Source organism: Macaca fascicularis, chromosome 19 (genome assembly GCF_037993035.2).
Source record: "Macaca fascicularis isolate 582-1 chromosome 19, T2T-MFA8v1.1".
NCBI lineage: Eukaryota > Metazoa > Chordata > Mammalia > Primates > Cercopithecidae > Macaca > Macaca fascicularis.
The window spans coordinates 66,329,461-66,351,114 of NC_088393.1; the positions used below are offsets into that span (position 1 = coordinate 66,329,461).

The 21,654-nt window shown below is 49.8% G+C and overlaps 1 protein-coding gene across 38 annotated transcripts in view; it reads left to right on the top strand.

The window, feature by feature from the left end:
* LOC102145028 (uncharacterized) overlaps positions 1-20,225 on the top strand; it is a 39,599-nt gene extending 19,374 nt beyond the window's left edge. For 2 of the 38 annotated variants that reach the window (XR_012428080.1, XR_012428096.1), the window contains 11 exons: positions 1,582-1,682; positions 11,766-11,848; positions 12,140-12,371; positions 12,555-13,365; positions 13,798-13,908; positions 14,112-14,178; positions 14,384-14,445; positions 14,985-15,076; positions 16,186-16,217; positions 16,306-16,373; positions 18,326-18,462. Coding sequence is in view for 5 of the 38 variants with exons in the window: in XM_074025073.1 (XP_073881174.1) it covers positions 1,629-1,682; positions 11,567-11,848; positions 12,140-12,371; positions 12,658-12,743 (654 nt within the window). In the remaining 33 variants the exon portion in view is untranslated. The other 36 variants (XR_012428088.1, XR_012428095.1, XR_012428086.1 and 33 more) reach the window with 32 other exon arrangements.
* Positions 20,226-21,654: the final 1,429 nt, after the last annotated feature.

A 21,654-nucleotide genomic window follows, 5' to 3' on the forward strand; every position in this document is an offset into this window, starting at 1 on the left:
CCTTCCAGGTTCAAGTGATTCTCCTGCCTCAGCCTCCCAAGTATCTGGGATGACAGGTGCCCACCACCACGCCTGGCTAATTTTTGTATTTTTAGTAGCGATGGGGTTTCACCATCTTGGCCAGGCTGGTCTTGAACACCTGACCTCATAATCTACCTGCCTCAGCCTCTCAAAGTGCTGGGATTACAGGTGTGAGCCATCGCACCCAGCCCAGTTCACAATTTAAAACAGTCTTAGGCAGGCCCAGAGAATGTCTCTGTATACTGTGTCCACCATGCCAGCCTGCAGTGTGTGTTGGGGGGCTGGGGTTCCTGGTACCTTGGCTGTGCCTCCCGGGCTGGCTTGGATCTTGGCTTTGCTTTTGTCAGGTTCTGTGTAGACCCAGCCCCAACCCCAGCAGGCTTGTCTCACTATCCACTCTTGGGCTCTGCCTGACTTTCCAAAAGTGGGTTTTCTTTGATTAATTTATTTATTTCTGTTGCCCAGAGATAGAAAGAAATATACTAATTATTATCTGTCTTCCCATTTTATTATTGATTTATCCACTTTTGGAGACAGGGTCTCACTCTGTCACCCAGGCTGGAGTGCAGTGGCACAATCTTGGCTCACTGCAACCTCTACCCACTCCCCCCTGCCACCCTCAACCTAGGCTCAAGCGGTCCTCCCACTTCAGCCTCCTGAGTGGCTGGAACCACAGGTGTGCACCAAAACGCCGGCTAATTTTTAGTATTTTTAATAGAGCCAGGGTCTCACCATGTTGCCCTGTCTGGTCTCAAACTCCTGATCTCAAGCAATCCACTGGCCTCTGCCTCCCGAAATGCTGGATGACAGGCATGAGCCACTGCACTGACCCCATTTTATTTTTTTAATTTATAAATTTAATATATGTATATCATAAAATAATTTTTAAAGAGGCATATAAAGTTATGGCCTCACACCCAGTCTCCTCTAGAGGTAGCCACTGTTAACTGTTGTCCGTCCTCCTTTCTCACATGTGCATATGTGGTACACACATATATGTGTGTATGAATGTAGGTGCATAAATACTTCCAAAGGAAGCCCCACTAATGCTCCAGGCCTTACTGTTTTCACTCTTTCTCATGGGGGCCCTTCTAGTGATGTGAGCAACTTCCCCTTTTCTTTTTAGAGGATCCATGGGAGTCAGTTGCCCAGCCTAGCCAGGACATGTGGGTTGCTGTCTGTTTCTTACCCTAGAACACATACCCTTGCCCTGTCTGCCACTCCTCTTTGCACCCTCTGCCATTCAGGCCTGCCTGTACTCTGAATCCCCTCATGGCCTTCAGCCCCTGGACGTCCCTGGAGCCCCTGCTTGGGTACTGAGCACTGTGTAGGGGTGTTACACACCCAGTCCTCCCAATAGCCCTATGTGGTTGCCCCAGTTGGCCAGGGAAGGGAGCTAAGGTGGGTCGTGGCAAACAGCTCACATCCCATTTGCCAGCTAGACTTGCCTTGATATAGGAAACCTTCAGTGCAGCCTTCCCAGGGGTGGCTCTGCCCTGTGAGGTAGATATCAAAGCTTGTCTGTGTCACAGTACACTCGTCTGTTTGTGGTCCCGGCAGGTAACCCAGGAAGGAGAGAGGGATCTGCTCACAGACACTGACTAAGCATGCATGAGAAGGAGGGCAGAACAGCTGAGGAGCATTCTGGGGTCTCCTGCCAGGTGAGCAGTGACCACAGCCTGGCCTTCCCTTCCCTTGACTGCCATTCTTGGACCTTCCTGAAACCCTGCAAGGACTGGGAACTCTTACGGTGGCCCTGCCCAGATGTACCTCAGAGTCACCCTCACCAGGTGTCCTGTGTGAGTTACTGGCATTCCCACAACTTTGAGAGAGCAGCCAGGGCTGCTTTAGTGTAAATCTCTTCACAAATCAAGTGCGAAAGCAGAGTTCTGGGAGATCCTGTTAGTGGAAGAAACAAGGTGCCTGGCCTGCCCCCTGGTGGAGTGACACATGAGAAACTGGCCTGGTGGCTGCTTCTGGGCCCTGTGATAGGAGGGACACACTTCCCTGTCCTGGTTCTCCTGCAGTTGATCGGGGTTATTTTCCATGCTGCGTATTACCTTTAAAAAGAAACCTTCAGGTCAGGTGTGGTGGCTGGCACCTGTAATCTCAGCTCATTGTTTATGGTGCCAACCTGGATCTTTGGAGAGGCCAAGGAGTAGGTGACTTGGAACCCTGATGGTCAGTGTGGGGGGCAGGGAAAGCTTATACAGTCCTAGTGTGTTTACAGAAGCTTGCTGCATTCCTGAGAGTGAAGTTAGTTTAGTGCATGGGGCAAACGTCCAGTGGGAAGTGAGCCTTGCGACCCTAATATGGCCCGAATCTGCTCCCTAAAGAGAGATACTTGGTAAATTATCTTTACCAGGTGTTACCCAAGCCTGTCAGTACTCCCCACCAGTAAGCCTTGTGTCCGCATTTTACAGCGTGGGTCAGGGCTGGGGCCCTAGTGGCAGCAGTTGCTGAGATCAGCGGGCTCAGTAGCAGGAACACAAGTACCCCCTTGCGATGTCTGGAGGACACCCGCTCCACGGTCTGAAGAGGCCGCTGAGCGCCCGCAATTACCAAGGCATCAGGTGGGACCGCAAGGCCATCAACCTGTAGGTGAAGCTCCAGGCGCTGTGGCGCTTTGAAGCCGGAGAAAAGCTCAGTAGAATCGGGAAGGCGCTGGGGCTGTCCACCTCCACCTTGGCCACCATTCGTGACAAGGAAAAGATCTGGGCGAGTTCCCAGGCGGCCACATTGCAGGCGGCCACCAAGTTGAGGCGTAGCCTCAGCCTGATGATAGACAACATGGAGCAGCTGCTGAGTGTGTGGATGGAGGACCAGAGCCAGCCTAACGTGCAGTTCAGTGTGGTGCTCAGTCAGGAGAAAGTCCATGGCCCATTCAAGAACCTCAAGCAGGGCCGGGCGCGGTGGCTCAAGCCTGTAATCCCAGCACTTTGGGAGGCTGAGGCGGGCAGATCACCAGGTCAGGAGATCGAGACCATCCTGGCTAACACGGTGAAACCCCGTCTCTACTAAAAATACAAAAAACTAGCCAGGCGAGGTGGCGGCGCCTGTAGTCCCAGCTACTCGGGAGGCTGTGGCGGGAGAATGGTGTAAACCCGGGAGGCAGAGCTTGCAGTGAGCTGAGATCCGGCTACTGCACTCCAGCCTGGGTGACAGAGCGAGACTCCATCTCGAAAAAAAAAAAAAGAACCTCAAGCAGGAGCAGGGCAAGGGCGCCTAGCCCGAGAGCTTCGGGGCGAGTCCAGGGTACTTCGCTGGTTTCAAGGCGCGCCACGGCTTGAGTAGCATCCGGGCCAGCGCCCCGCCGCAGGTGCGGACTGGGAGGCTGCGCACAAGAACCCAGCGCTAACGCGCAGGTTGATCCCAGAGGGCGGCTACACACCCTGGCTGGTGTTCAACATGGATAAGCCCAGGTTCTTCTGTAAGCGCCTGCCGAGAGGACGTTCATTTTCCTGTGGAAGATGAGTCGGCCCCTGGGTCAAAGGCGCCGGAGACCTCCTGACCCTGCTGCTCGGTGGCAACGCGGCCGGAGACTTCAAGCTGAAGGCCCTGCTGGGGTACCCCTCGGAGAACCCGTGTTTCCTCAAGGGCTCCTCCAAGTCCAGCCTGCCCGTGGTGTGGTGCTCGCACAGGAAAGCCTGGGTAACCACGAGCCTCTCCCAGGAGTGGTTCCTGCACTTCTGCCCCACAGTGGCGAGGTGCTGCACCCAGCACGACCTTTCCTACAAGGTGCTGCTTATCCTGGACAGCACTCCCGGCCACCCTGGGAACTTGGAGGAGCCCTTGCACCACATGCGCATGGGATACCTGCCAAGATCACCACGGCTTTCATCCAGCCCGTGAACCGGGATGTAGCGGCCTCTCAAGGCCTGGTACCTGCGGAGGATCTTCTGCCTGCTGACGGCCAAGGCGGACGGCCCAGACTAGCAGGCGACAGTAAGGGACTTCTGGAAGGACTACCCCGTCCTCGACACTGTCTACAATATCTCTGAGTCCGAGCCCCAGGAGGAACTCCCACCAGTTTTTTTTTTTTTTTGAGATGAGTCTGGCTTTGTTGCCCAGGCTGGAGTGCAGTGGCCTGATGTCGGCTCACTGCAAGCTCCGCCTCCTGGGTTCACGCCATTCTCCTGCCTCAGCCTCCTGAGTAGCTGGGACTACAGGCGCCCGCCACCACACCCAGCTAATTTTTTGTATTTTGTAGAGACAGGGTTTCACCGTGTTAGCCAGGATGGTCTTGATCTCCTGACCTCGTGATCCGCCTGCCTAGGCCTCCCAAAGTGCTGGGATTACAGGCGTGAGCCACCAACTGATCTTTTTTTTTTCCCTAAATTTGAGATGGAATAGCGCTCTGTCGCCCAGGCTGGAGTGGTGCAGTGGTGCGATCTCAGCTCACTGCAACCTCCGCCTCCCGGGTTCAAGTGATTCTCCTGCCGCAGCCTCCTGAGTAGCTGGGATTACAGGCCCTCGCCACCATGCCCAGCTAATTTTTAAAAATATTTTTAGTAGAGACAGGATTTCACCAAGTTGGCCAGGCTGCTCTTGAACTCCTGACGTTAGGTGATCCGCCTGCTTTGGCCTCCCAAAGTGCTGGGGTTACAGGCGTGAGCCACCATGCCTGACTTCCTACTAGTTGCTCTGAACGGAAGGTTGAAGAAGCTATGGCCCAAGCGCGTCCATGGCAACGTGGGCATCTGGCTCATGGAAACTCTCCTACAGATCCAGGGCGACATCATGGTGTTGGCACACAGTGCAGGTTTTGTAGAGGTGGCAGAGGCCAACACGAGGGAGCTGCTACAGTGCCGTGGGGCGGATCTGTCCAACGAGGAGTTGATGGGATGGGAGCAGGAGCGGGCGGCCCGGGAGGAGGGCGAGGACAGCTTGCCAGTGTGCCTGCCAGCTCACGGCCGGGCACCTGGCCAAGGCCGTTGCACACTTTGGTGCTGGCTTGCAGATCATCAGTGACAGTGATCCCAACTTGAAGCAAAGTCTCAACATCCGTCAGGGCATCAGCACCATGATCAGCTGCTACCAGGAGCTCTTCAAGGGGAAGAGAGGTCCCAAGTAGGGCCTGGGTGTGAGCTGGAGGTGGGAGTTCTGAGGCACAGGACTTTGTTGGGGGAGAGAAGATCCTCCTGTCTGTCTCCCTCAGTGAAAGTGGTACTGTTCTGAATGTTCCCACTTCATTATATTTAATTCCCCAGATTTTTTTTTTTTTTTTTGAGAAGGAGTCTTGCTCTGTCGCCCAGGCTGGAGTGCAGTGGCACGATCTCAGCTCACTACAAGCTCCGCCTCCCAGGTTCACACCATTCTCCTGCCTCAGCCTCCCGAATAGCTGGGACTGCAGGAGCCCACCACCATGCCTGGGTAATTTTTTTTTTTTGTATTTTAATAGAGACGGAGTTTCACCATGTTAACCGGGTTGGTCCGATCTCCTGACCTCGTGATCCACCCGCCTCAGCCTCCCAAAGTGCTGGGATTACAGGCATGAGCCACCGCGCCCGGCCCTTTAATTCTGCAAATATTTTTTTAATCTGCGTTAATTTATTATCTCAAGTGAACTTCCATCTCAAATACACGGTTCTCAAAAGCTTCCATGAACTCTCAAGCGTAACTTATGACAGCCTGGGGCCCTTGGAGCACAGTGTGCCAGTGACCTAGTGGAAGCCCAGGAGAAAGCCAGGTTCACTGTGCAGCGTCTCCCTCCGTGGTCTTCCTGGAGTCTATCCCCACTTCACTGAGCCTTCCGTGTGTCCAGAAGTAGGGCTAGCAGGGATAGATGGACATCCTGCTTATTTTCAGTTCACCTTTCCACTGACCTTCAATCCTGCAGACTGCAAAGACTGAGCCAACTGAGCCCCCAAAGAGATTCAAATATGGGTCTGAGTGGGAGGACTTCCCAGCCGCACACCATCCAGCTCTGTTCCTCCTGGGCCCTGGATGCTTCTTGCCATGCTCTCCTCTGAAATGATGCTCTGCCCTAGCAGACCTGTGGTAGGTGAGCTAGTGAGGCAGCACAGCTGGGCTCTGCCCTCCTGGCATCCCAGCCCTGTTATGGGGTATCCGCATGGTTGCAGGCATCCCCTGGCCAGGCCTGGGTGCTCATTCTCCCTCTCTCTTCTTGTCTCCCCACTCTCCCTGCTGTCTCTGCCCTGCACTCCTTTCTGCTGGTTTCCCCTGGACTCCTGTGACACCCCCTAGACTCTCTTTTTCCCATGGATATGGGCTCATTCCAAGGAAAGGGTGGCATTTGGACACAAGGCCCTAGATCCCACAAGGGAGGACTAGGGGGCACCTGATGCCCCTCAGAAAGAGGCTTGCAGGGACAGCACATGGGAAAGCCATGGGGATGTGATCCATTTGGGTAAGGACTTGGGTTTCAGGGCATGAGTTGGCTTCATTGCAGGATGCAGGTCCTTAAGTGGGTGGCCTCTGTCTCCAGCTGTAGGGTCCTGCCAGGAAGCCTCTATATGAGTCTACCTCCCTTCTGCAGGACCAGAGAGGGGTTGTTATGAACAGCCCAGGGGATTGGTTGCACTAAGCTTGTCTTGAAGGTTTTGCTGGGGAGTCCAGGTGCCCATGTCTCCCACCTGCTCTGCATACACATCTCTGCGCACCTGGCTGAGGCATTCCCAGACCTAACCTCAGATAACATGCATGTGAGGAACACTCCCAAGTCCTAGGCCTCTTGCACCTGAGCAGGTGGCTTCTGCACCAGCACTGGGGCTTTCTCTGGGCTGTCCGTCATGGGTATATTTCTGGATTCCTGGATTGCTAGTCAGCACCTCACATTTGAGGGTCTGTGCCATTCACTCTGGAATCAGAGTTGGATGAGAAATCAACTTTGAACACCACCTTTGGGGTGGGTGCATTGGCTCACACCTGTAATCTCAGCACTTTAGGAGGCTGAGGCAGGAGGATAGCTTGAGGCCAGGAGTTTGCGACTAACCTGAGCAACATAGTAAGGCCCTGTCTCTAAAAAAAAAAAAAAAAAAAAAAAAAGCCAGGTGTGGTGGCATGCACTTGTAGTTCCAGTTGTGGGTGGAGGATTACCTAGTTCCTGAGGCAAGAGACCGAAGGCACAAACTGTTTCCGTATAATGAATAAAATAGTTAGGATAAGAATAATCGTAATACAAATTAGATATAGAGATGATCGTGAACAATTATCAATCATTATTATAAACATTATTATTCCTTAGCTTTTAATATTGCTCTTTGTTGCATTGCTAATATAACCTAGGAATAACGGGCGGGTATAGGGTCAGGTGCTGAAGGGACATTGTGAGAAGTAACCTAGAAGGCAAGAGGTGAGCCCTCTGTCAAGCCCGCATAAGGGCCACTTGAGGGCTCCTTGGTCAAGTGGTAACGCCAGTGTCTGTGAAGGCACCCATTAGTTAGCAGACTGCGAAAGGGAGTCTCCTTTCCTTGGAGGAGTCGGGGAACGCTCTGCTCCACCAGCTTCTTGTGGAAGGCTGGATATTATCCAGGCCTGCCTGCAGTCATCCAGAGGCCTAACCCCCTCCCTGTGGTGCTGTGCTTCAGTGGTCACACTCCTCGTCCACTTTCATGTTCCTCCCGTACTCCTGGTTCCTCTTTGAAGTTTGTAGTAGATAGCAGTAGAAGAAATAGTGAAAGTCTTCAGGTCTTTGATCTTTCTTAAAAGTGCATAGAAGAAAATGCTGACGTATGCTGCCTTCTCTCTCTGCTTTGGCTACCTAAAAGGGAAGGGCCCCCTATCCGGTAATCACATGACTTGCTTCACCTTGTCAATCACTTAGAAGATTCACCCTCCTTACCCTGCCCCCTTGTCTTGTGTGCAGTAAATATCAGTGCACCCAGCCGTTTAGGGCCACTACCGGTCTTCATGTCTTGATGGTAGTGGTTCCCCCGGCCCAGCTGTTTTCTCTTTTTTTTTTTTTTTGAGACAGAGTCTGGCTCTGTCGCCCAGGCTGGAGTGCAGTGGCCGGATCTCAGCTCACTGCAAGCTCTGCCTCTGGGGTTTAGGCCATTCTCCTGCCTCAGCCTCCCGAGTAGCTGGGACTACAGGCGTCCACCACCTCGCCCGGCTAGTTTTTTTGTATTTTTTTAGTAGAGACGGGGTTTCACCATGTTAGCCAGGATGGTCTCGATCTCCTGACCTGGTGATCCTCCCGTCTCAGCCTCCCAAAGTGCTGGGATTACAGGCTTGAGCCACTGTGCCCGGCCGCTGTTTTCTCTTTATCTCTTTGTCTTGTGTCTTTATTTATTACAATCTCTTGTCTCCACACAGGGGAAGAACACCCACTAAGCCCTGTAGAGCTGGACCCTACACCCAGTTGCTCAGGAGGCTGAGGCAGGAAGGTTGAGGTTAGGCCCAGGAGGTTGAGGCTGCAGTGAGCTGTGACTGCGGCACTGCACTGATGCCTGGGTGATAGAGTGAGACCTTGTCACAAACAACAGCAAACAAATAGCGTCTTGGGGTGTATTAGTCAGATGGGGGGAGTCACACTGACATCAGTTGGCATCCGCTGGTTAGTGTGTGCCAGGCAGGGAGACTGGGCAGTTGTCAGTAACCTGAAGTCTTTCCTGGGCATGCGTTACAGTTTCCTGTCAGCACAGCTTCCTATTGTCATTGTCACAGCTCCCAGCCACATCGGGGTGGACCTTGGCTATGATATCAAGCAGAAGTTTTTATCACTGCTTTCACATTCCATTCTCCGAAGAGAGATAATTCTATGTACTTGACAGGTGACAAGTACAACGAGACAGTCAAACAAATGAAAAGGCCCAGAAAAGAGGAGGTCTTCCCTCTTGCTCTGCCACCTGAAGCAATTGGATGCTCTTTGCATTGGGAGTGAGGAAATGCTGAGCATCCCCTCTCAGAAGCAACAGCAACTTTTGCTACTGTGCGAAAAATGAGAACGCATGTGACATGCTGCATGAGGCTCATGTCAGTATCTGACATGGAGCAAAGCACAACATGCTGGAGGAGCTGAAGAGGTAGCATAGACGTGAAGGTCATGCTACATACTCCTGCCGGCAGAATTCAATCTTGTGAAGAAAGGCATTGCAAGCTTGGGCTTGGTGGCTCAGGCCTATAATCGCAGCACTTTAGGAAAAAAAGGTAGGGGGATCGCTTGAGCCCAGACGTTCAAGACCAGCCTAGGCAACGTGGTGAGGCCCTATCTCTACCAAAAAAAACATTAGCTAGGCATTGTGGTGCACATCTGTGGTCCCAGCTATTTGGGAGGCTAAGGCTGGGGGATTGCTTGAACCTGGGAGGTCGAGGCTGCAGTGAGCCATGATCGTGCCACTGTACTCCAGCCTGGGTGACAGAGTGAGACCTTACTTCCAAAAAAAAAACAAAAAACAAAAAAAGGCATTGGAGTTCAGCTTGTTGTTTTCACAGACAAATAATGGTTAAGATAAATTAATGAAAGAAAAAATTGGCCGGGCGCGGTGGCTCAAGCCTGTAATCCCAGCACTTTGGGAGGCCGAGGCGGGCGGATCACAAGGTCAGGAGATCGAGACCACGGTGAAACCCCGTCTCTACTAAAAATACAAAAAATTAGCTGGGCGCGGTTGTGGGCGCCTGTAGTCCCAGCTACTCGGGAGGCTGAGGCAGGAGAATGGCGTGAACCCGGGAGGCGGAGCTTGCAGTGAGCCGAGATCGCGCCACTGCACTCCAGCCTGGGCTGGGCGACAGAGCGAGACTCCGTCTCAAAAAAAAAAAAAAAAAAAAAAGAAAAAATTAACAGTAGAGGATTAACAAAACTGTAAGTTTCTTTTTCTAATTCCCTTCCCTTCCCTTCCATTCCTTTCCCTTTCCCTTTGCTTTCCTTTCCTCTTCCTTTCCTTCCCTTCCCTTCCCTTTCCCTCCCTTCCTTCCTCCCTCCCTCCCTCCTCCCCTTGCCTTCCCTTTGTATGAAAGTGTACCTGTGTGCCTTGTGTTTGTATCTGTGAGTGTGCACATGGGCTTGCCTATGTGTATGAGTGTGTATGTGAGTGTGGTGAGTGTGCTTCTGTGCACACTTGTGTATGTGAGTGTGGTGAGTTGCTTCTGTGCACACTTGTGTATGTGAGTGTGGTGACTGTGCTTCTGTGCACACTTGTGTGTGTGAGTGTGGTGAGTTGCTTCTGTGCACACACTTGTGTATGTGAGTGTGGTGAGTTGCTTCTGTGCACACTTGTGTATGTGAGTGTGGTGAGTTGCTTCTGTGCACACTTGTGTATGTGAGTGTGGTGACTGTGCTTCTGTGCACACTTGTGTGTGTGAGTGTGGTGAGTTGCTTCTGTGCACACACTTGTGTATGTGAGTGTGGTGAGTTGCTTCTGTGCACACTTGTGTATGTGAGTGTGGTGAGTTGCTTCTGTGCACACTTGTGTATGTGAGTGTGGTGAGTTGCTTCTGTGCACACTTGTGTATGTGAGTGTGGTGACTGTGCTTCTGTGCACACTTGTGTGTGTGAGTGTGGTGAGTTGCTTCTGTGCACACACTTGTGTATGAGTGTGGTGAGTGTGCTTCTGTGCACACTTGTGTATGTGAGTGTAGTGAGTTGCTTTGCACACACTTTGTGAGTGTGGTGAGTTGCTTCTGTGCACACTTATGTATGTGAGTGTGGTGAGTTGCTTCTGTGCACACTTGTGTGAGTGTGGTGAGTTGCTTCTGTGCACACTTGTGTATGTGAATGTGGTGAGTGTGCTTCTGAGCACACCTGGTGTATGTGAGTGTGGTGAGTTGCTTCTGTGCACACACTTGTGTATATGAGTGTGGTGAGTTGCTTCTGTGCACACTTGTGTATGTGAATGTGGTGAGTGTGCTTCTGTGCACACCTGGTGTATGTGAGTGTGGTGAGTTGCTTCTGTGCACACACTTGTGTATATGAGTGTGGTGAGTTGCTTCTGTGCACACTTGTGTATGTGAATGTGGTGACTGTGCTTCTGAGCACACCTGGTGTATGTGAGTGTGGTGAGTTGCTTCTGTGCACATACTTGTGTATATGAGTGTGCATGCAAGTGCGATGAGTGTGTGCCTGTAGACATGTTTACCTGTGTGTGCATATGTGTGTGGGCAAACACAGCTGTTTCTGTGTGTGTGCCTTCCCTGTGTGTGTGTGCACGTGAATGTGGTGAGTGTGCCTGTGTGAACACAGGCGTGTTCCTGTGTGTGTTATGTGAGCATGTGCATGTGTGTATTCTCGAGGGCTGAGGGACACAGCCCCCTTCAGCAGCTGGTAACTGTCCCCATCCCCACAGCGGGCCTAGCACAGGGATCACTTTGTCAGGGTGACCTGGCTCATACTTGAAGCCTTTGAGCTGGACTCTGGCTTTATCCATGAGGCCAGGCTGCATGTTCAGATGGCCACACTGGAGGATGATGTGGCAGAGGAGGAGCATTACACAGGCCAAATAGACTTCACCAACCTCCCCGTAAAGCTGTCTCCCGTTTCCCCATCTCAGGGGTCACCCCTCAGATCTCATCCAGCCACACATCCCTCTATTTCTCCTCCTAAGATCCTGCAATTCCCTCCACTTTGCTCTATCTCCACTTCTTTCAGTGGCTCATGCCAGATCGTCTCCCTGTGGGCACCCCACTGGCCCCCACTGACCCCCAGCAGGATGTGATGAGATCGGAGGGAGGCGGTGTCAGGGACGAGGTGGGCGGGCCTCCTGCTGATGGAAGGAAGCTCAGCCTCTGCAGTGACCTCAGGCTGCCTGGGTCCCCACAGGCCTCTGACTGGCCTCTGCTGGCCTCAGGTGAAGAGAACCTTCTACCAGAACGTGTCCTCTGCAGCGGCGTTCTTCCAGCCCTCTACAGTGTGCACAATGGGAACTTCCAGGTGTGTGCGGAGACCACGGCAGGGCGTCGGGGGCAGGTGTTGCCCAGAGCTCTGGCCTGCCCGGGATGTTGGCTTCCATGGAGGTTTGGCGGCCAGTAAGGGAGCCTTGTCAGTGCTTGGAGCCTTTTTTGTATATTCAGTGTATTTCGATTTACACGCTGTATCTCAAATGGGGAAAAACTAGCTTTATTTTCCATTGCTGATTTCTTTTTGTTCTCATGTCTCCAGTTCCATTGTTGATGGAAAAATGTAAATGTCTCATGACTTATCTCTGTCCCCTCTGGTTTGCAGCTGTCTGCACCCACCATGTGCCTCGCCTCCTCCTTCTGCGAAGGTGTCTGTCCTGTGGCCGTGGGGAAGGGTCTGTGGTGTGTGCACTGCCCTCGGGGCTCTCACTGCCTCTGGGCTCCTGCTCTGCCTGGTCCCCTGGTCCCCCTGGAACGCATGCCAGAACCACAGCTGAGGAGTGAGCTCTGCACTTCCCCCTCTGTGGCCCTGTTGGGCTCCCACAGCCCAGGAACCAGTGAGCAACTTGGGGGTTGCATCAGGCCCTCCCCTCCCGGCTGGGCTGGCGATTCGTGCCCCCTGGGTGGGAGGAGCGGGAGAGGGAGGAGGGGGGTGGGAGGAGGACGAGGGTGGGAGGATGTGGGTGGAAGGAGTGGGAGAGGGAGGACTCCAGTGAGTGGTCTCTGGTTTTTCCCCTCAGACTCCTCACTTTGGGCAAAGGACAAGAAGCAGTGAGGGCCCCTCCCTGGGTTCTGGGCCAAGCTGACCTCTCTTCTCCAGGATCTTCCCTCCCTGTTCTCTAGGGTATCCCGGGGCCCTGTGCGGCAAGGATGCCCCCTCCACACTGCTGCTCCAGCTTACTATGCAGAAAAAATCCTTTTCTCAGTGACGAGACTGGTTTTCAAGATTTTTGTGCAAACATTTAATTTGAACCGTAAACCGGGCACCTGATTCTTGGCAGAGTCCCCCTCTTTCCCCAGGGTGGTAGGTGTGACCATCAAGAGCCTGGGCAGCTGAGAACAAGGCTGAACAGACCACATATTGTGACTTTGCCCTGGATTGTCATCCTGTTGCAGGCACCAGCTCTAACCTAGAGAACAAAGGCACCTACCAGGGGTTATTTAGACCCTCTGGTGGGGATCTGGTGCCGGAGGTTGCTCTCCAGGGAGCAGTGCAGTGATGGAGGGTGTGGTGTGTGTGGTGCATGGGATGGAGGTTCCTGGTCTCACCAAGGGAACAGCTTCCTTTTGGAGGTGGGGGCCTCCTGTGGCCCCATGGAAGGATCCTGGTCGGTTAGCCTTAGCCCAGTGCTTTCAAAGTCACCAGTCCTGACAGTGACTCGTGTGTGTGTGTGTGTGTGTGTGTGTGTGTGGTGGGAATGCCCAGTCTCTGTAGCTGCTGAAAGGCCTTCAGGCACATGCTGTCGGGAGTTGGCTCTGTCCTGGGCAGATGTCACCATCTGTACCTTGGTTGAGGCTGCTGTGAGCACCAGGCCCTGTGCTGGCGGAGCGGTGAGTAGCCTGAAGTGACTCAGGGTCCCATGATGAGGCTGGGCTGGCACATGGAGGAAAGACAGAATGTTCAAGACACAGGCGCTGCTTGGACTCTGGGCGTGGACTCAGGAGGGCTTCCTGGAGGAGGAGGGAGGGTTAGGGTTAGGGTTAAGGTGAAGGGTTAGGGTTAGGGTTCAGGGTTAAGGGTTAGGGTTAGGGTTGGGGTTGGGGTTGGGGTTGGGTTTAGGGTTGTGGTTGGGTTGGGGTTGAGTTTGGCGTTGGGGTTGGAGTTGTGGTTGTGGTTAGGGTTGGGGTTGGGGTTGGGGTTGGGGTTGAGGTTGGGGTAGGGTTGGGTTAGGGTTCGAGTTAGCAAATTTCTCGACTTGTTGACATTTGTTATTAACTGAGCGGGAATTAGGAGAGGAACCTGGTCTTCTCCACACAACCCAGCAGGTACGCCGCCCATGTTCCTGTGGAGAACACCATTTCCTGTAGGGCCGACAGGTGTGGACCAAGTAGCTGTGAAATTTCATCTGAAGAAAACGCACAAGGAGGACGCGAGTGAGCTCAGTGGAGAGGGGCGCTACCCCAGGGGACGTCCCCATGCATGGACTTGTGAACCCTGAATATCTGAGATGTTCTCAGTCAATGTAGAAAGTTTATTTTGCCAAGGTTGAGGACGCGTGCCCGTGACACAGCCTCAGGAGGTCTTGACGACATGTGCCCAAGGTGGTCGGGACACAGCTTGGTTTTATACATTTTAGGGAGACAGTTGGTTCTGTCGGGAAAGGTGGGACAACTCGAAGCAGGGAGGGGGCTTCCAGGTCACAGGTAGGTGAGAGACAAACTGTTGTATTCTTTTGGGTTTCTGAATAGCCTTTCCAAAGGAGGCTATCAGATATGCACTTATCTCAGTGAGTAGAGGGGTGACTTTGAATAGAAGGGGAGGGGAGGCAGGTTTGCCCTAAGCAGTTCCCAGCTTTTTTCCCTTTAGATTAGTGATTTTTGGGCCCTCAGACTAATTTTCCTTTCACAGGCTAAGCAGCTTTAGGAACTGAAAGGTTCATGAGGCTGTAAGGAAGAGTCGAGTTTCTCCAGGTGAGCCTGGGCCACAACAGCACGCAGGACCTGGGCGCCCACAAGGGGCTTGTGGGAGGGTTCGGGAAAGGGAGCTGTGAACCCTGACTATCTGAGATGGTTTCAGGTGATTTAGAAAGTTGATTTTGCCGAGGCTGAGGACGTGCACCCGTGACAGCCTCAGGAGATCCTGACAACAAGTGCCCAAGGTGGTCAGGGCACAGCTTGGTTTTAGGGAGACATGAGACATCAGTCAGTACATGTCAGAAGTACCTTGCTTCCATCCAGAAAGGTGGGGACAACTGGAAGCAGGGAGGGGGCTTCCAAGGTCACAGGTAGGTGAGAGACAAATGTTGCATTGTTTTGAGTTTCTGGTTAGTCTCTCCAAAGGAGGCAATCGGATGTGCACCTATCTTAGTGAGGAGATAGGTGATTTGGAGTAGAATGGGAGGCAGGTTTGCCCTGAGCCGTTCCCAGCTTGACTTTTTCCTTTAGCTTAGTAATTTTGGGGCCCCAAGATTTTCTTTTCACAGAGCCTATGACTAGATTTGCATGTTTAGATCCTGCGAGGAGGCTGCTACACACATGCAGAAGTCATGCTGGTGGCCTGGACTCCGAAGGGAGAGAAGTGGATTCGAGAGACATTTAGGAGGTAGGATTGCCGGGGCCTTGGTGATAGCTTGGATGTGGAGGGCGGAGCAGGAGGGGTGTCAAGCAGATATTGCTCTTAGATTACCAGCTGGGATATTAGGGAGAGTGAGTGGGCTGTTTTTTCTTTGTTAGGCAGAACTTGGTTTTGTGGTGCAGTAGGGTGCCTCAAACCAAAGGCCTGACTTCCTCGTACAGGCCAGACCCCACATGGCCGTTCCTGTGACTGCCAGGCCACTTTGAGGCTGAGAGAGGTGGTTTTGTCTGGCCTCTGCCCTGCACGTGTTTACGAATGACTTCTCTGTGTTGGCAGATTTGGGGGTCCACCAGATAGGATCCTGTGAAGAGACCTCAAAGGTCTTTAGTTCAATTTATAAAACATCTTTTTGTTCATTATATCATTTCCACAATCAAAGATGAATAAAATATACAGAGGTTTATTTAGTGAATAAGGTAGATGGTGCACCTGTGCTAGGCAGTGTTTTAGTTCGTTGAGACACCAAGGAGTTGAGACAATCCTTTACCTTGGAGTTTTGTGTCTGTAAGTCCTGCTGTTGAGAGCTGTGTGTGTTAAAATGTCTGATTTGGGCAGGTGAGATCTGGGCCATCTATAAGGTTAGGTGAGAGGAGGTTGGTGTCCAGCAAGTATCCAGTGCCCCATCAACATCCCAGTTCTTGTCCACCAATCTTCCAGTTGTAGGACTGATGCGGAGGCCCTCAGAGCGACTTCAGAGGAGAAGTAGTGTGCTCTGTGGCTGTCTGTTTTGGAGTGTAAATTGTAAATCCTCTGCAAACAAAAAGTTGGAAACAAGTAGCATTTCAGCTTGAGTTTCTTGTAAATGGCTTGCAGTCGTATGAACCAGAGCACGTATACCACAGGGCAACACGAGGGTCCCTCTTTCACCATTTCTCCCAGTGGCCTAGGTGGGGATTTAAACAGAATAATGTGTGCAGCCTCATTGTGTGAAAGTCCAGTACTTTGTGCTCGGAGTGTCATCAGGGAAGGGCCCTTGACTTTGAAGGCTGCTGCGTCTCGCTCTGTGATAGGAGGCACAACGGGGCCTTGGTCTTACGAAGACCTTGGGTGCCACAGCTCACTTCAGCCCTGATCAGCCTGATGCAGGTGCTGGGCCCTGGTTCTGGAGGTGAGAATACACCCTGGGCCTCCACTGCATGGCTGCCCTGTGAGCATTCAGGTGCTTATTAGGGGACTGATACGGAGTCCTGTGCCAGATGCAGTGGTGCACACCTGGGAACCAAGCGTCCCTGCTTCTACTGGAGAATCTGGACAGATGTAGAAGGTAAGAAAGGCTGTGGGTAGGGATTAGGGTTAAGGTTAGGCTTGGGGCTGGGGTTGGGATTGTGGTTAGGGTTAGGGTTAGGGTTAGGGTTGGGGTTGTGTTTAGGGTTATGATTAGGGTTTAGTGTTAGGGGTTAGGATTTTAGCGTTAGCGTTTTAGGGTTATGGTTAGGGGTTAGGTTTGGGGTTATGGTAAGGTGTTAAAGGTTAGGGTTAAGGTTTAGGTTTAGGGTTAGGGTTAAGGGTAAGGGTTACAGTTTTTAGGGTCAGGGTGCTTGGCAAAATGGGTCCACCCTCTCCCGGGTAACCCTGGCTCTTGGCCCTCTTTTATGTCCTAGCCTGCCCCACCAGTCCCCTGTAGCCCTCTGCTGACCTAACCTCCACGCTGTACGTTCTTACTTATAAGTGGGACATAAGCTGTGATGATGATTCCAAGGCCTAAGAATGATAAGTGGGCTTTGGGGACTTAGGGGGAAAGGTGAGAGGGAGGTGAGGGATAAAACCCTACACATTGGGTACATTGTACTCTGCTTGGGCTATGGGTGGACCAAAATCTCAGAAACCATCAATAAAGAACTTTAGCATTTAACCAAAACCACCTGTTCCCCAAAACTATTGAAATAAAATAAAATAAAATAAAATAATAACAACAGATGTCTTATTCCTTTGGTAGACCACATGGCCTAGCTCAAGAATTTACTAAATACTTGTAAAATATAAGAATAGATGGAACAAGTGGGTAAGCACAGCTCATGCAGAGATGTCCAGCCATTTCAGAAGTGTTAAAGTTCAAAGCAGTGTTCCCTGCGCAGGCCCTGGGGTACCGCATTTTTGGGGAGGCGCTGCCATCTCAAGCCTCCTTGTTTATGGCTCATGTTCTAACCCTCACACAGCACATGCGTGTCTTTAAAAACATCAAGGTGAAATAAACCACATGTTAATCCAGGTAGAATAAGTGGGCAATTAGTGAACCCGCATAATTTAGTTGTATAATAGTAAACTTCTGCTGCATATTTAAAGGAAAATAGACAAGATAATTTTTTTTTTTTTTTTTTTTTTTGGACACGGAGTGTCGCTGTCTCCCAGGCTGGAGTGCAGTGGCGCGATCTCGGCTCACTGCAAGCTCCGCCTCCCGGGTTCACGCCATTCTCCTGCCTCAGCCTCCCGAGTAGCTGGGACTACAGGCACCCGCCCCCTCGCCCGGCTAGTTTTTTGTATTTTTTAGTAGAGACGGGGTTTCACCGTGTTAGCCAGGATGGTCTCGATCTCCTGACCTCGTGATCTGCCCGTCTCGGCCTCCCAAAGTACTGGGATTACAGGCTTGAGCCACCACGCCCGGCCAACAAGATAATATTTTTTATAAAAAGTGCAAATTATTCCACTGTTTCTGAATACTCACTGCTAAAACTCCACACTGAAGCACTGCCCAGAATGGTGGCCCGTGAAGCGTTCTCAGTCTGGGACACGTTATTCCTCTTGTGTAAAAACTGCACCACTTTCAGACAGACTCTCAGGCAAAGACACAGAAAATTATCTCATTATTAGATTCATGATCTTTTAGAGGTTTCCTATTGCTGAGGTCATCTGAGCCAGTAGTTTTCAAAATGAGTTGATGGCTTCATATCCTAAAATGTTGCATTTAAATTCTAGTTAAAAATAGTTTACTGTATTTTTCCATTCTAAGACAGATTTTTTTTTTATGCTTTTTCTGGAATTAGCATGCATCTTACAATTGATACACTGCATTAAATATGATGAGATCTCTTCTGTTATTCTAAAAAATTATCAATACATTTGTGATGAATATTGATTTAACAGCATCTCAGAATTTAAAACATGCAGGTTACAATCATTAACTCTTCTACAATATTCAGATACAAGAAGGTCGTATTTCTTTCTTTTTATAAGTCAAATTATATCTAGCAGAAACTCACATGTATGATGATATTGAAGATTCCAATTCACAGAGATTCCTCGTCATATTCTGTGCCAGACACTGGAGGCTGGGATGGTGGCACTTCAGGCTCCTCACCTTCCTGTCTCACTACTTTTCCTGTGACTGCCGACTGCTGGCCCTTTACTCTGAAGGGGGTGAGAGGACCACTACCCTGGCAGTGGGGAGGGGATGCTCCTCACAGCATAAGAAGTGCCAGGAAGGCAGCTGTCACATGCCGGAACCTTGGCCACACCAACCACATCTGGGGAATTGTATGTGACTAGGGCCTAGCCCTTTAGGAATGCTACTGTTCTGGGAATATCTCCCCGGTATCTTCATTTTGTTTTTCCATTGGCTAGTCCAGCTTAACCCCTTAGATGATTCTAGATTTCCCCTGAAAATACCTAGGTGACAGTTATCCAGGCAAATTCTCTTTTCCTCCTTTAAAACCATAAAGGCCATATGCATGTGTGTGTGTGTGTGTGTGTGTGTGTGTGTGTGTGTGTGTGTGTTACAGAGAGGCCTAATCTGCAAAAGCACAGCTTGGCCTTCAGGAAATAGATGGGAAAAGGGAAAAGGGCTGCTTTATTATTTCCTTGTGCCTTCAAAGCACACACAAAGAAAATATCAGTTAGTACTTTCTCTAGTAATTCCATCTGTAACATTGAGCATTTAAAAGTTGTTATAATACATTTAAATACCTTGCCCATACAAGCGCATTATAAAATGTAGCATTAATGAAACAATTAAATGTCCCAACTTAACCTGTCTTCTTGTAAGCCATGAAATAAATTTATCCCACTATCTCTATGAATATGTTTACCATTTGTGCAAATATACCACTGAATAGAGATAGTAGACAATTTTTATTTTGACAGAAATCCACTCGTAAAATTACACACAAAAATTCTGCTATAACCTATGTGCACTGGCAGATGCAATGAAATGTGAGCCAAGGCCCATTTGTTCATGCATGTGTTTTTATGATTTTGTTCCTTTTTTGACTTATATTTATAATACAGAATGTGAGAAGAGTTAGCTCTTTGTAGCTATTTAGCTGTAAGACATAGAAACTGTTCTAGAACCTTTAAAAAGCAGTTGCAGGAATTTTTTAAAAGTCCCTGAAATTACAAGTCAAGATATTATTTTAAATTATTATTCTTTGAAACTACTTTTCTGTACACATCAAGATTTATCAATAACATATAAACAAAGTAGGAAAGTATGGTTACCATATTTTATAATGGCACCTCATGTTGCTTATTTGTTTTAATAAGTCATAAATTGAGCTCACAAAAATATTTATATTAATAAAATGATTATCATTGGTAATGTTTGAATTTTTCTTGTACATTTTTATGTAACAACAAAAAAAGTTTTTACTATTAAAAATGATTTAAAAAAAAACTGGAGCAAGCCGAACCTTCATTTTATAAATACAATAACCTGAGGCTCATCAGGGCTGGTGACTGTCACAGGCGCACACCCAGCATTGCTGGATATCGGCTCGGGATCCAGAATGAATTTGAACAATTCATGCTAAATTAACAAATGCACCTTAAAATAGGCCCATATTAATCCCAAAGTGACTAAACATGTGGAATTTGTAAAAGAAGATGTTTATGAATGAGGACGTGGCCTTTCGACATTAGTTCTGATTCTCCCCTTTCTAAAAGAATCTACAGTCTCTATTTTCCCATTACGAGATTTCAGAGGAGAGCCTGGTGGCACTTACAGCAGACATCACAGATGTCTGAGTGTTCCGTTTGAGGACGGTAAAGGCTTTGTTTGTTTCATAAAACCTTTGTTTTCCAGGGGAGAAAACACAGGTTGAGTCTAAAGTCAATCCTCCCATTGAAATATTTTAATGACGCTGAAAAAGGTTGTTGTGTTTCGCAGGTGCGAGTGGAGGCATGCAGTCCTGACTTCTGAGTGGAGCTAGAGGAGAATTATGTTTTTTTTTTTTTTTTTTTTTTTTTTTTTTTTTTTTGAGACGGAGTCTCGCTGTGTCTCCCAGGCTGGAGTGCAGTGGCGTGATCTCGGCTCACTGCAAGCTCCGCCTCCCGGGTTCACGCCATTCTCCCGCCTCAGCCTCCCAAGTAGCTGGGACTACAGGCGCCCGCCACCACGCCCGGCTAGTTTTTTTTTGTATTTTTAGTAGAGACGGGGTTTCACCATGTTAGCCAGGATAGTCTCGATCTCCTGACCTCGTGATCCACCCGCCTCGGCCTCCCAAAGTGCTGGGATTACAGGCTTGAGCCACCGCGCCCGGCCGGAGAATTATGTTAATGTGTTTGCACTCCTTGCTCAATTTTTAAATATAAATAGACTTAAGCAACGCTTTTTAATGAGAATAAAATAGTTTAACAATGTTTACACACCTATTTCAGTTACTACATTCGCTAAGCTATTTTTATCCTCACAACCATGGAAGCACTCCACCGTCTCCATTTCAGAAAGTAGACAGTAACTGAACAAAACTGTCCACTTCTAAAAAACATGATTTATTTCATTATGAAAGTTCATAGTTGATGTAATTAATACCTTTTTGTGGTCCTAATTCAATGGGTGTGGGCATCTGCACGCTGTCATGGGTCCACTGTTGTGGTGAAATCGCACACAGTGGTCTCACTGCCCTAAGCAGCCAGGGCTGTCTGCCCATCCATCCTTTCCTCTCCCCAACCCCTGTCAACCATTGATTGTTTTTCCCTATCTATGTAATTTTCCCTTTTCCAAAATGTCATGTAATTGGAATCATACAGTATGTAGCCTTTTTGGCTTTTTTCACTTAGTGGTATGCATTTTGGGTCCCTGTGTGCCTTTTCATGATTAGATAGCTCATTTATTTTCTCAGTGAATGATATTCCATTGTCTGTAGGTACCAGAATTTATTTATCCATTCACCTACTGAAGGACATGTTGGTTTCCTCCAGTTTCTGGTAATCCTGAATAAAGCTCTGAACATTTGTGTGCAAATTTGTGTGTGGACATAACTCTTGAAGGAATGACAAGGAAAGGTGTGTTTGCCTGATCCCAGGAATCAATATAAACATCCATGATAACCGCACCTTTTTTTTTAAATGTATGATTTGGATGAAACAAGAGAAAGAGACTGACTGTTGCTGAGTCCCTGCTGCAGTCCCGACACAGCTGGAGACACCCTGCTCTCCTGCTCTCCTTATTTTGTTGATGCTTATGAGGATCATGTTGTCTGAGGAAGATGGTTCCCATCCAACTCTGCCCCTGGTGTGTCACATGCCGGCCTTGTCAACACACAGGAGAACCTGACAGGGTGAGTGTTATAACCCCATCTATAGAAAAGGAAACGTCTCTGGCCGGGCGCGGT